The sequence below is a fragment of the Pelodiscus sinensis genome, chromosome 21, assembly GCF_049634645.1.
Source record: "Pelodiscus sinensis isolate JC-2024 chromosome 21, ASM4963464v1, whole genome shotgun sequence".
NCBI lineage: Eukaryota > Metazoa > Chordata > Testudines > Trionychidae > Pelodiscus > Pelodiscus sinensis.
In genome coordinates, this window is record NC_134731.1 from 10,835,440 (window position 1) to 10,850,073 (window position 14,634).

Genomic DNA, 14,634 nt, shown 5'->3' on the forward strand with positions numbered 1-14,634 from the left:
GCTCTTGGCCCCATACCTGCATAAGGTGGCAAGCTCTCATGGGAATGTTGCCAAAGGCAAGCAGACTTTGGCCCCGCGTTGTTCCTGTTTCAGACCATGTGCTTCTTGTTTGTTCTTTCCGAAGAAGCTGCAGATCTGCATCACGTAATGCTTGTTACACAAGAGTTCCTGAGAATCAAATATTAGCAAAGCCAATGTTTAAACATTTCCTTGGATTTTTTTTTTCCTTTCCCTTTTCACTCCTTGTGATTCTCTCCGCTTTGAACCCATTGATTGCAGGCTGCCCACAGCCTGTCTTGGTCTCATGAACAAGCCCTACCTCTGGGAGACTTAGTGTGTGTCTAGACTACATGGCTCCGTTGACGGAGCCATGTAGAGGAGTTTATTAGACATTGCAAATAATCGTGCTTCATTTACATAAAAATGGCCGCCGCGCTGTGCCGACGATCAGCTGATCCGGCACAGTGGGGCAGTGTAGATGCAGCACGGTCGACAAGGGAAGCTCCGGTATGCTTCGTGAAACAAGGTTTACCGGAGCGGTCAGCAAAGACTTCCCTTGTTGACCGCGGTGTGTCCAGACTGCCCCGCTGTGCCGGATCAGCTGATCGTCAGCACAGCATGGTGGCCATTTTGATGTAAATGAAGCGCGATTATTTAAATCACCGCTTCATTTTGCTATGTCTAGTAAACACATCTACATGGCTCTGTCGACGGAGCCATGTAGTCTAGACACACCCTTAGTTATGCTGCTGTCCCAGTGTAGGGAGACGTAGGCTGATGGAAGGACTCTTCCATTGGCTTAGCTACCGCCTCTTGGGAAGGTGGATTACTTATGCCAATAGGAGAACCCATCCTGTCAGCACAGGAAGTGGCGCTGAGAGACCCAAACATTGAAAAATTAGGCATTTCTTGAGACTGGATTAATAAAATAAGAGAATACATTCTGATACTATATGCTTGGCTTTGGAGCCTTTCGGGCTCATGTTTTGAAGCTGTATTTCCTACCAAATGAGGATGAAAACTTTGTTTTTTCTTTAAAGCAGAGTTATAATTGTTCTGTAGCCTCTTGACTCCAGGAACTGCTAGGCCTTTAAGAAAAACTACATTGCACAGGGCTTGTGGATACAGTCTTGAGAGTCGGTAACAGTGGGTTTGTGGGAGCAAAAGTTTCAGCAGCATTTTTGCACATCTGAGCCGGTTATCCCATTTCGGATATACCTTATTAACCTTCTTTTATGGTTGCAAGTCTATGTTGGAAAAGAAGGGGTGGAGTAGAAACAAAACTTGACTTCTCTGCAGGAAATACCAAATCACTTCAAGCTTCCCTCAGAAAATTGAAAACTTTTTCCCCTTTTAGACTTTCCAGACTGTGAGGGTTTTTCTGATGAAAAGTCAAAGATCCTTTGAAATGTTTGGCAACAGTATTTTTGTTTAAATTTTTCCACAGTGGGGGGGAAATCCCGCTTTCCGAGAAGCTCTAATTATGGTACAACAAGCCTTCATTGCTCACGAGACAGTGAGTGTAACGTGCTGATGATGCACCATGCATCTGCCTACTCACTGCTTAGAAAGGCTTTGAGACCAGCTTGGGGAGCAGCTGTTTAGGCACTGAGAGAGTTAGTCAGTGCAGGCATTGCTGACCCAGGCATCCTTGAGAGAGAGCGCGAGTCATAGCTGAAATGAGCGAATTTTGAGTCAGAGCCTTGTCAAGAAGGTGGTGGCATGAAAGGAAATGTGCCAGAACAAATAAAGAGTGTCTTCTTCTCCCCCCTCTTTCTCCCTCTTTCTCTGCAGAGAATCCCAGAGGAGCTAACCCTTGATGCCTTACTGGATATGAACGAATCAAAGGTGAAAGAAACCATGAAGCGATGTGGGGCCAGTGATGAGGAATGTTCCAGACTCAATGGGGCTCTCACCTGCTTAAGGAAGGTGACTGAATCAGGTAGAGATTTCCTTGCTGTTTGATGGGATTAGTGGCAATGTTCCCTCATTTTGTCCCCATTCATGTGCGGAATAAACTTTGTTTTGTGCACAGAGACCTGTGTGAATGTGCATCATTGGAATCTGTCCTGGGTGGCCTCCCTTATGCTCAGGTGACAGGGAACCCTGATTAGTGGCTAATTAGACATTCGCACCACCCTCCGCCCCCCCCCTCCCCATTTTGTTTAATCTAAAAATCTTCTGGAGAATCTCTTGAGCTTATTCTGCTGGCAACATTTAAGGACCAAGTTTTTTGCTCTTGGATGCATGTGAGGTTCATATGATTAAAATGATCAGGAGCCACATACCCCTGGGAGGACAGGAAATGGCTCTCTGGGTGCATTCAGTTCTGGAAATGACTATAGAGCCACTTCTATCTCCGTAGACCTGCTCAGAAATCCGTTTAATGCCTGTGCTAACAGACTGTGCCTTCAGCTTAAAACTAGCACCCGCACACTGCTTTGGCACGTAGAACCTGGAGCATGTGAAGGTATCCTGATATTAGGGGCTTTGCCCACAGGGACTGGCTCCCACAGGCACTGGCTCCCAACCCTCGCCCTCTTCCTCCCTCTGATACAGAGACAGCAATGGGGGGAATTGTGTGTAGTTGTTTTGATTAACCGATAAGACCAGGCTTATTGGTTCGTCGTTTAAATGGCTATACACGAACATCCCTAGCAACTATTTAAAAAAATAGTGTCCCAGGGATTTTTTCATACTTGCAATCTCATGGCCCAAGCTGATCGCTATCTCGCTCATTAAGAACATATTCATTAGCAGGGTTGCAATTGCAGATCTGTATTGATGATGATGCCAGAGCCAGAAAGAACCTAGCATGACTTTCAGAGGGTAGGGAGGGGGGGAGTGTGTGGAAACATGAAGTAAACACCTTTCTGCAAACAGATTGGATCCTTTGTCAAGTCATAGCTAGTGGACTGTTTTTTCAAAGCCCTTTCTTAGAAAAGTGCTGTTCTTCAATGCACTGGCACTTTGTAGCTTTATGGAAAGCTGGGAGTGTTACTTGCAGCCAACTGTCATAATCAGCATCAGATCTTTCTTTGTAACAGTTACTGCTGTTGCTGGAAGGTGTCATTTCCTGTTGGTAATCTGACAGTTCATACCTCTGGCAAATCTAAGGACCTGCAAATGGAAAAGTTAGAGCAGAACTTGACTTCACGTTTCCTTTTCTTTTCTTTGCTTTTCTTTTTTTCCCCTTCTAATCTTTCCATTTTAGGTTGTCAAGTATTTTCCATCCATACTGTGACAAAAGAGCCATTACCTCTAGCTCAGGCAGTGCAGTTTCCTTTAAGCAGTGGCTCCTGACCAAAGTTCTAATTACTATGTTATCATTTGGCACGAGAGGTTGTTACTGGAGCAGAGGACGAGGAGCCAGGACTCTTGGGTTTGGTTCCCAGTTCTGCCACTGCTTGGCTGGTGTGATGTAAGGCAAGATGCTTGGCCTTGATCCATCAAGTCATTTAAACACATGCTGAACTTTAAGTTCGGGAGTTGTCCTATTGACACCTTGCGTGCTTAAAGTCGAGCCTGTGCGTAAACGTTTGGATGGACGTGGACCTTCTCCACCAAATGAGCCTGTGGCAAGTGAATAATACTTAGCACCTTACCAAATTCACAGCCACGTAGAGCCGTAGAACACGTCATGGACCATGACATCTGGCCTTGTGTGCTTTGTACCCTGTGCTATACAGATTTCACAGGGGAGACCAGCATTTCTCAAAATGGAGATCCTGACCCAAAGGGGAGTTGCTGGGGTGGGGGCATGGAATTGTACCCTTATTTCTTTGCTGCTTTCAGAGTTGGACAACTGGAGAGTGGTAGTAAGAATGTTGTCCGGGTGCCCAGCTCTGAAGGCAGCACCCTACCAGCAGCAGTGCAGAAATCAGGGTGGCCATACCATACCCGTGTCACCCTTCCGCACTGCTGCTTTCAGAGCTGGGTGGCCAGAGAATGGTGGCAGTTGACTAGCAGCACAGAAGGAAGGGTGGCAACACTACACCAGGTTGTCCTTATTTCTGCGCTGCTGCTGGTGGTAGCTCTGCCTTCAGAACTGGATTCCTGGCCAGTAGCCGCTGATCTCCAGCTGCCCAGCTCTGAAGGCAGTGCTACTGACGACAGCTGCGCAGAAGTGAGGGAAGCAGTGCCGCAACCCCTATAAAGTAATCTTGTGACCACCTCCTATGACTCCTTTTTGGGTCAGGGCCCTACAATGACCACACCCTGAAGTTTCAGATTTAAAAGCTGAAATCCTGAGATTTACCACTTAAAAAAATCCTATGACCGTGAAATTGACCAAAATGGATTGTGAATTTAATAGGGCTAGCCATGTGAAAGGTTAGCCGGTAAGCCAGGGTGATGCTTACTGGTTCTGGTTAACCGTGAACAGGCTGGAGCTGCTCCCCACCTGCCATGGGCAGAGGGCTGCTCCAGCCCTGCAGGGGGGCCGTCCGTTCAGAGCAACCCCTATCCACAGTAGGCTTGGGCATATTGCAGGCAGTGGCTGCTCCGGCTGGGCTGGATTTCCCCCCCCCCCCCCCCATCTTTAATAAGTTAACCAGTTAAACAATACACTTAACCAATTCAGTGGAATGGTTACATCCCTCCTAGGGCTCTAATAATACTCACCTGCCTCCTAAGGGGATGATGGAATTTAGTGGAGATCTTCAGCGGAGAGGCATTAGAGAAGGAAGTATTGTCCCTTCTGAGAGCTCACGTTACGAAAGACTCGACAGGTTCAGTCCCCTCCAGCCTACCCAGCAGATACTGGTGCTGATGAAATGAACGTTACTAGAATGTGTCAAAATGCTGGAATGTGAGGAGGAGCACTGCCCTTCTAACAGAGGCAGTTATGCCTTGATACTCTGGAGTGCCTGGTTTGTGATACGCTACAGACAGTGGCTAAGCACTACTGACGCATGGGGACAAGTGACAGGCAGAGACAACTTTTTTAAACATAATTTTTCTGGTTGGACACGACTCCCCCTTTCCCCCTCCCCAAGCCGTGGATGTGGGTTGGGGGGCTGTAATCTTTGATACAATCATCATTCAGACACATTTCTGCCTCTCTGATGTTAGGCCAGCTTTACAATGGCATCGAGTCATGTATAAATGTAGATAAATGCCTAGTGGGATTTACAGAAGTGACTAAGGGTGCATCTAGACTGCAGGGCTTAGCTCAATTTGCGCGGCTTATTTCGAGTTATCTCAATTGCATAGCTTATACCGAAACTGGGAGTGTCTCCACAGCACTTATTTCAAAATAAAACACTCTTCCTCCGACTTCCCTTGCTCCTCGTAAAATGAGGGTTACCGGAGTTGGAGTAAAGTCCTCCAGCTTGACAGTATGTCAACATTATTTCAAAGGAAGTGCCTGCTGTGTAGAGGCGGACTAAGTTATTTCGAGATAACGCTACTTCGAAATAACGTCGCTGTGCACACGTACCCTATGTGAATTAGGTGCCTAACCGCCAAAGACTTTCAATGTGAGTTAGACACCTAACTGACTTAACTCCTTTCAACAGTTTATGGCAGGTAGGTGCCTGTCTCAGTGGCACACTTCTTTAAATCCCACCAGGCAACTCTCTGCATCTCAGGTACCTAAAGAACTTGTAAATCTAGCCCCCAGCTGGTCATGCACCTTCTAGGAGGCAGGAGATTTATTTAGGTTTCGTAGCTCCTGGCTACCATTAGGAAAAGGGAACAGTTTTTGTTGCCGTCATTGGCAAGGAGTTTGAGCTGGCTGTTTAGAAGACTCTGAGGTATTGAACTAGTGGTCTGCCCAAGGAGAACCTCCTATTGTCCATAAGTCTCGTTGTGCTGATTTTCTGTCCATTGCTAACACTGAGACTGTTGCCGAACAGGTGGGGAGTTAAAAGAAGACCTGTTGTGGAATAATTCCGACGTGCGCCGAGAGAGAACCTCTGCTCACCCTGCAGAACCCCCCTGCCCACCAGGGCCTGTGTGGACTTCTAGTCTCCTGCATCTGTCGAAGGGCAACAGCCAGCAGGCCCGCTCTGTGTCGGTGTCCGCTATCGCTTCTTCGGAGTCTCTCGCCTCGAGCCATGGACCTTCTAACTATGCAGATAACTTCTTGGAACCGTTAGCGTACCCGAGCCACAGTGGCCACGTGGTATTTAGGACTCCTCACAGCATCACCATCACGCCGCCAACGACACCTCAGTTAAAAACGCGGCACAAATTGAAACCCCCACGGACTCCCCCTCCGCCTAGCCGGAAGGTTTTTCAGCTGCTACCAAACTTTCCAACCCTCACAAGAAGCAAGTCCCACGAATCACAGCTGGGCAACAGAATAGATGAAGTCCCTCCTCTAAAGTAAGCCTGGGATTTTCCAACTTCTTCTTAGTGGAGTGGGAATTGGGGGTGGGGAGGGTTCTTTTACACTCTGGGCTCTTTTTTGGGAGAGGTGTGGGGGGAGGGAGGGCTGCATGCATCGTTCCAGTTCCCATTTCTCAGATTACAAAATAACCAGGAAGTTTTGGAGACCACCTAGACCTGTTGTAAAGTAGAACGTAGCCGTCTGTTTTGATGAAGGCTCGCTGCTGAAACGTATGCTTGGTAGAAACACTCTGCCACTGTTACATGAGGCTAACAGTCTAGTAGGCCCAGTCCATGACACCTTTGTACCACTGTCACTATGGGCAGTGGGTGAAGGCCCAGGTGGGGAAGGCAAGCCCCAGCCCTTCCCTTTTTACCCATGCCACACCCCTTCTCCTGAGACTATGCCCCTTCGCCCCCCAGTCAAGCCTTGCTCAACGCCAGCTGTGGATGGGGGCTGCCGTGCCACGTGGCCCCAGCCCCTCCCAGCCAGCTGGGCAGCGTAGGAAATTCTGGGAAGGCAATGCCTTCCCTTGCTTACATTACCTGCCACCCATGGCCGTCCCATCCACGCTCTCAAATCAAACTGGGTTGGATCACTATGGACTCAGATTTGACAGAGGGTGGTGACTGGTTGTGGTGCTACTCTTCCCTTGGAATCCATGTTGGTGAACTCCCTTTCCCAACATTCATGGGCGTTTGCACTTATGACATTTTTCAGATCACACCTACTCTAGATTTAGATTTAGATAGCTTGCTGTTACTAGGGATACCAGTGGTCTTTTTTTGTGCAAGAGCCCCCTGCCCGATTCCATGTATAGCAACTTGATACACAGTGTAGTTGGCTATTGTGTCTTTCGCTCCTTGTTCTAAGCTGGGTTAAGTATTGCTGAGGCTTTTAAACAGCTGCATCTCTGTGACGGAAGAAATGAGATCTGGATGTAGTTCTGTGTATCCATTTAGGGCTTGCGAGATGCTTTGTAGGTATTTTGGGATGAAAGATGTTCTGTTAATGCAGCATTTGCTTATTTTTGGAAATGAGCATGAGCCAAGCACCCTGGTAAGTCAGAGTAGTCCTGGCTTTTGGGGAAGCTCAGATCAGGAGCCAAAGTTTGCAACTAGCATTAAACCAATGCCACTTAGCTGGCCCTTCTGCCCCTTTGAAGGAGTTGTCCAGCTAGGACCTGGCTTTACTGAAGGCTTGTACAAAGGAGTTGTTTGTTTATGAGCTGCTTTAGTGGTGAGTAAGGCAGTTGCACACCCTTTTATATGAAAGGGAGGGAAGGAAAGTTACCATAGTTAGTTATGGTTACCGATGACTATGGAAGAGTTAAGAACAAAACCACATGTGACAAATACAAATTCTGCTTCGCTTTCAAACCGAAGTGCGAATGAAGCGTGTGCTGGATTAGAGAGGTTCATCCTCTCTACAAACTGATTTCCGCAATGAGGGAGAGGTATTCCCTTGAGTCGAAAAGAGGTGTAGCTGGCTACAGATCTTTTGCTTTAAATCTAGTGGTGAAATCCTGGTCTTACTGAAGTCCGTGATAAAACTGCTGACTTCCGGAGGGCCCAAAGTCTGTTTGGGTGGCCAGGGTAGCACTTCATTGTTGTTGAGATTTTAATGGATCAAAATGGCCCTGCTCATCCTCCACATGAATTTGTATAGCTCCATGTGCTCTCTTTGTTTGGCGTGGAATGTATAAATGATAGAATTTACACCTCAGCAGCAGGGAGGGGGAGGGCTTTCAACAGAGCCTAAGGGATTTAGACTCCCACATGATTTGAATACCTAACTCCCTGAAATTCCTTTGACAATCCCGGTCATTGACTATCCTCCACTTTCACATAGTGTGTGCGTGCGCACGGGGATCTCTGTCCAGTGAATTATATCATTCATGTACACAATAAGGTGTACAAAATATTGCATATGCAAGTGCAAAGATGCCTTTGGGGGGAAAAACAGAGGCCATGTTTTGAAAATAGAGCCTTAAAGGTTGTAATGAGGGCTCTGCACTTAAGAGAGAAGTTTAGCTCATCTGTCACATGATCATTTGTGTTGAAAATTGTTTTGTTTTTTTTTTCTTTTTGTCTTCTAGGCTTGGTAAGAAACAGATTTTTTGGGGGGCAGTCTTCGCATCGTTGCCTGCGGGGAAAAGAATGTCTTATCATTGTGGCACCAGTATGGTCCTGTTTTTATGCTAACTTTTTGGAAGTCCTCCATGTCGAGCAGTTGTTAACGTTGGCAGACATTTCCTAGCATGAGCGCTGCAAGATCAGTCCTCATTTGTTAACACGAATAGAGCAACAAAAAGAAACCTTGATACTGTAGGGATTGGACCTGCATTGAAGGTGGTTTTGTTTAAAATTTCTCCCGTCTTTCCACACTCTTGGTATCAACATATGTTGGTATTTAAAAGCTCTAAGTACACAACCGACCATTCAGCATCAGTACATACCATTACCAGATCCTTCTATGTAGCACAAAGTTTCTTAAATTTCACATAGCCTTGGCTTTAGGGATCATGCAATGCCTGTATCTGCAACATGGGGCTTTGTGAGTAAAATGTAATGGTTGCTTAAGGCTTAGCTGTGCAAGGTGCAGAGTATGCCTGCTCTAACCCAGCAAAACACGGGCTCATGCTTAGCTTTATGCACACAGTCAGTCCCACTGGAGTCAACAGGGCTAGTCAGATGCTTAAAATGAAACATAGGCTGATGTTTTTCAGCATTGGGAGCAGTGAACTCAGCAGCTGTCACAATCAAACTCCTAGCACTTGAACTGTGGTATGCTATGGTGTGACAGCAGTGGTCGGACAATACACGTCTGCCATGCACCACTGCCTTCATCATAAAGCTAAAACAGAAAACCCCTTGTCCTTTAAAATGTGTTAGCTTTACTGTAAAAAATAAAACTAAGACTTTCATGTGCACTATATGGGTGGGTAGGTATTTATAAAGCATAACTGCTTTAAAAGAGAACCCTAGAAGTTACTTTCCCAAAAATAAATGGTTGCTAGTTCATAGCGGCTTCAGCTCGTGCCCAGATTGCTTTTCTTGGCGCAGCCTGGCCCTAGGTCTTCAGATGCTACAGGCAGGTGACATTGGTCAGTGGCCCCTTCCTAAGGGACATAGCTGCAAAAGGTAGGTGTTTGCAGAACCGGGGAGGACAGAGGGAGGGAATTTTCATTCACCGTCCCGTAGGTGTTTCCCAGGAAATCCACTTCACATGCGTTGTCCCAAAAGTCCATTCATATCCGCTGCACTGTTCGGTATAGATCTTTCATCGACCAGGCCACAATTATTTAATCTGATGATGCCAAAGATACCGACGCTGAATTTAAGGAGGCGTTTCAGGGATCTGGCAGGAACTAATTGCCATATCAATCACACAAGCTGCTTTTTCTAAAATCATGGCTATCCATCAAGCACGGTCTGTAAAATTGGACAACATAGGTACTGTAGGGTCCATCTAAGCAGCCCGCAGCAGCAAGCCTCCCAGCCCAGATCAGTAGACCACAGCTAGTGGGGCTAATGCTCTACAACTAGCTGTGCACACAGGGCTCTGGCACTGTGGCTAGGGCTGCAGTTTGGGCTGTTTTTTAAGCACTAGTGCATGTTCCGCAGCCCCAGTCTCTGGACCCAGGCTGGGAGACTTGCTGCCAGCTGGGTAGAGAGAGGGTGGAACATTTCTGTGATGTATCAATAAAGGATCTGCTGCCATCTAGGGACAGAATGGGAAATGGGTGTTCAGAAGTATTGGCACGATGCATCGGGAGCTGTGCATTCGGTGTGAGGCCCATCTGTGGGGTACTGAAATATCAGCATCCTGGAAAAGCTGGCAGAATAGAAATAAAACTCTAGTGGAAGCAGCATTGCCTACTAGGTAGAGCACTGGACTGGGACTTGTGAAACAAAGCCTGGTTTCCCTGGCTCTGCCACTGGCCAGCTGAATGACCTTGGGCAAGGCACTTCGCCTCTCTGTGGTCAGTGCCCTAACTGCAAGATGGGGATAATGATTCTGATCTCCTCTGTAAAGTCCTTAGTGATGGACTGGTGCAAAGCCTACCTAAGAGCTGGGCGGTAATAGTCATAACCAAGCATTATTTGGTGGTCCCCTTCCAGATCAAGGCTGCCCTCCTAAGCAGGCATTTGAAGCTGGTTTAAAATTGGGACTCCCCTGCCCCGCCCCCGAAACCCTGTTTTTGTTCCTTTTGTTTTCTTAATAACATTTTCTTGCTACTATAGGGCTAGACTTGTGTAACCTTTATTGCTGCTGGAGACATAATAAGACTACTTGTGTGAGTGAGTCGGTGCTCCTCAGAGCAAGTAAGCATTGCCCAGACCTACCCCATAGTACTCAACGGGACAGGATGTATTTCAGCCTTGTGTTTGATTTGCCTTAAAATGCTAGCAAGCTGATGGGAAATGCGAACCATCCACCAAGCCGTGCAAATATTTATTAGCATGTCTGATGGGGCCTCCTTTAAGGGGTGCTGCATTTGTAAGATGGGTGGACTTTCCCCATCTCTAGTCGTGATCTTGTAATAATAATTTGTTTTCCCCTACTAATAAGTTCTATAAATCTGCACACTCCTACTAAATGTAGAGCAGGAAACCATTTACAGCTTATATTGGTTCCACACACGATGAAAAGAGCAGCTTCTGGGCAATGTTCCTGCTCATCTTTTTCAATCCACGCACGGATGTGTTTTTTTTTATCCGTGTGCAGAATAAATGTATGTGCACTGAAGCGTGTGTGAATGTGCACTACCAACAGAAACAAAACCTCACTTTGGGTGCTCTGCTGATCAGCTAGGTGGCATTGGAATCTCCTGAGTGGCCTCATGGTTACCCAGCTGACAGGGAACATTGATCCTGGGGCATGTGAGCTATTGCCATGATTTGAAACACTAAGGCCTAAGGGCAAGCGACTTAGTTTCTCAGTTCCCATTGAACTCAATAGCTGCTGGGGGCCTGACGAGGGGGGGGAGGAGGTGCATTACTGATCTCTTGTGCAAACACAGGTGTAGTTGGGCTCTCTTGGTGGCATTTGCTGCTCATTGTTCCCTTAGAAATGAGATTTTCATGTGCAAATTTCCCTTTAGATTTCTGAAATGCTCACAAGTTAAGGGCGGTTTGGTTTTTTTTGTGGCTAACATGTAATTTGTTCTCCCCACATCAGATCTCCCCCAGGCATCCCCTCAGGCAGGACGAAGAGACATCGGCTTATCAGTAACACACAGGTAAACACCACCACCCAAGGCAGCAGGAGTCACGAAGGAAATGAAATGGCTGTTGCTTTAATGGGCGCCATCACCTTTTAGAACAGTTTATAGCTGGGGCTAATCTGAAGCTAGGTCTACACTGAGTGTTTTATGTGGAAGAGGAAATGCAAATGGAGCACTCGTTTGCATATCTTGAGCTCTCATTTGCATATCTTCTTCCGGTCCTTTTTGCGGAAGAGGTTTTTGTGATAACAAGCCCTGTATAGACGGGGTCATTTTGGGGGGGGGGGGGAATCCTTTTGCACAAGAGTGCCTTATTCCTCAAAAAATGAGGTTTACAGGCACTTGCTCAAAAGAGGTTTTTTTCTGACAAATGGCCCCCTCTACATGGGGCTTTTTGACGCAAAAACCTCTTCTGCAAAAAGGACCGGAAGAAGATATTCAAATGAGAGCACAAGATATGCAAACAAGTGCTGTAAACTGTCTGTCGTTAACCAGCAGTGTTTCGGTGACTGATTTTCTGTTGAACTAGCCCCAATATGACACTTTCCCTTCTTCTGTTCAGATTCTCTACAAAATCTTGGTTATCTCAGATGTGCCACGTGTGTCAAAAAAGCATGATGTTCGGTGTGAAGTGTAAGTACTGCAGGTGAGCACAGACCGCTGGTCCTTACTGAAGGATGCTTCGTTATCGATGTATTATTTGTTCTCTGAGATGTATTGGCTTTGTTTATTAGTTTGTTAGAACTTTGGGCCCTGATTCTGCCCTGGGGTCCTTTAATGTAGAGAATCGTGGAGGGAGGGAAACCATGATCCACTGATTAGGGTGGTATCTTGAGACATGGGATACCCTCGTTCCATTCCTTGCTCTGCCACAGGCTCCCTAAGTTACCTCGGTCAAGTCACTTATCTGTGCTTCATTTTTCTCAACTGGAAAGGGAGGTGAATAGCACCGCCTTACTCTCACAAAACTCATGTGAGATAAATGCATAGAAAACAATGTCGTGTTCAGATATTACAGTAAAGGGGCTATAGAAGTGCCTCGTAAAGGAGGGCTACATCTGGGTGCAGGCCTCGGCCTGCTGTCCCATCACAGTGCAGCACTGGGTCCCTACCAGTTTTTGAGGCACTTCCTTTGAAATCAGCACACAATCTACCAGCAGCCTAGACTCTGGATTGTCTGTAGTGAGTGAATTGCCGTCTAATGTCTGTCTTTCTCTCTTTCACAGATTGAAGTGTCATAATAAATGTACTAAAGAGGCCCCTGCCTGCAGAATATCTTTCCTTCCCAGTAAGTTTGCTGTGAACCTCAGCATTTTATCTTTCTTCACTGATGTTATCGTCTTGAGACTCAGCCTGACAAAACCCTTCTCTTTTTTTTTTCCCCTCTCTTCTCTCCCTCCCCTTTTCAGTAGCAAAAATACGAAGGACGGAGTCTGTCCCTTCAGATATTAATAACCCCGTGGATAGACCTACAGAGCCGCAGTTTGGAACCCTTCCAAAAGCACTAACTAAAAAGGTAGCTGGCGAGCAAAGCTTGTGATGGGTCTTTTGAGCAATTGAATTGTGAGCTGGTCTGGGAAGATGGAGCCCCTTGGCTAGTAGTGTGACCACAGCATTGTTTTTCGCACATCTCTGTGTGAAAAGTCTCAGTTTCCCCATGTGATGTGTGAAATGTGGCTTTTGAGCAGCTTCCGCTCCTCTGCTGCTTCAGGGGGACCGAACCGAGAACCAGAACAGTCGAGGGGAGAAGAGCGCAGATCAAGAAGGGAAAATTGGGTTTTAGATTAAACAAAAATAGTAAAAAGCATCTGCTCTTGGCAGAAAAACGTTGATATTTTTCTGGAAATAATGAATGACCAGAATCCAAGAAGTTATCAATTTCCAACCAAAAACTGAAATGTTTGGTTCCAAATGGCATCTTGTGTGAATTGTAGTTTGGATGTCTGCTCTCTGGTCCAGGCTCTCTGTCCAGACTCCCTCTTTGATGGGCCATGACCAGGAGCACCAAGGGCTCATCCCTCCACTCACCCAGGGGGGTGAAGGTGACCCATCCTGAGAGCAGTCATTTGGCCAGAGAGCCCAGCTCATAGTGGAGAATGGGAACCTAAAGGACCCAGATTTTGACTCCCATGAGGTGCCATTTTGTTCTGAAATACGTAAGTTGTTGATATTTTTCTGAAAAGTCAGTTTTCCAAGGAATAAAAGCCTCTTCTCCATCCAGTTCTCTAATGGAAAAGCTGTATTGGGACAGGCTGTCCATCTCTTCCAGTGCAGCGTTGTTGCCTGTATAGGCGACCCCCGCACTTACGATCGAATTGGTTCCTGGAGAACCGTCGTAAGTTGAACCTTTATTTCCCATAGGCACAATGATATAAATGGGGGTTCTGTTCCTGGTCCTCTTTGCCTCCTGGGAGTTGTAGTCCCCAGCTGTGCTGGGTGGAAGCGACACCGTGCAAGCTGCTCCTATAGTCGGCCTGGGGCAGGTGGGTTTGAGAGGCTGGGCCGGAGCAGGGCGGTCATAAATGCAGGGGGGTCGTAAGTCGGGCAGTCCTAAGTTGGGGGTCGCCTGTAGTGGATTTCAGAGGGGTTCCTAGTTGGGGGGGGGGGGTTGCGACCAATGGAAGACAGGGAGTAAGTAGGTGCTAGTTCACAACCCTGCCCTTTCTGTGGTGCTAAATGGGGGCAGGGTCCCAGGTAAATGAGAGGATGGGGTCATGTGGAAATGGAGAACAGCTGGTTCGGTCCTGTCTGGTTGGAAGGCCCACATGGGTGCTTCCCCCTCTGGGCAGGAAAATGATAAACACATTGGTGAATGTTACCTTGTGTTTAGCCAGTGGGGTGACAGCTGCATTTCTCATTCACACCTGGAAAGGAGAGGGCCGGGGTTACAAACAGAACTGTGCAGCACGCTTGAGAGGCTGACCTTGTCGGTGTGCACCACCGAAACGTGTGGCTAGAGGAGAGGATGTAGAACTGGGAGGGTTTGCGAGGCATAAAACGGGAGGGCAACGGGAGGCGCATTACACGGATTGCATGCTGAGTGCACTCAACATTGACCGGTGAGAGCCGT

General features: G+C 47.1%; 1 protein-coding gene across 11 annotated transcripts in view; it reads left to right on the forward strand.

Annotated features, from left to right (window-relative positions):
• Positions 1-8,534: 8,534 nt before the first annotated feature.
• Positions 8,535-14,634, forward strand: part of KSR1 (kinase suppressor of ras 1) — a 44,156-nt gene continuing 38,056 nt past the window's right edge. For 3 of the 11 annotated variants that reach the window (XM_075904834.1, XM_075904837.1, XM_075904839.1), the window contains exons 1-4: positions 8,536-11,579; positions 12,127-12,210; positions 12,791-12,852; positions 12,974-13,080. In XM_075904834.1, coding sequence (XP_075760949.1) covers positions 12,155-12,210; positions 12,791-12,852; positions 12,974-13,080 — 225 coding nt within the window. In that variant the 5' untranslated portion in view covers positions 8,536-11,579; positions 12,127-12,154. Of the gene's footprint in view, positions 11,580-12,126; positions 12,211-12,790; positions 12,853-12,973; positions 13,081-14,634 lie in introns of all 11 variants that reach the window. The other 8 variants (XM_075904840.1, XM_075904836.1, XM_075904835.1 and 5 more) reach the window with 7 other exon arrangements.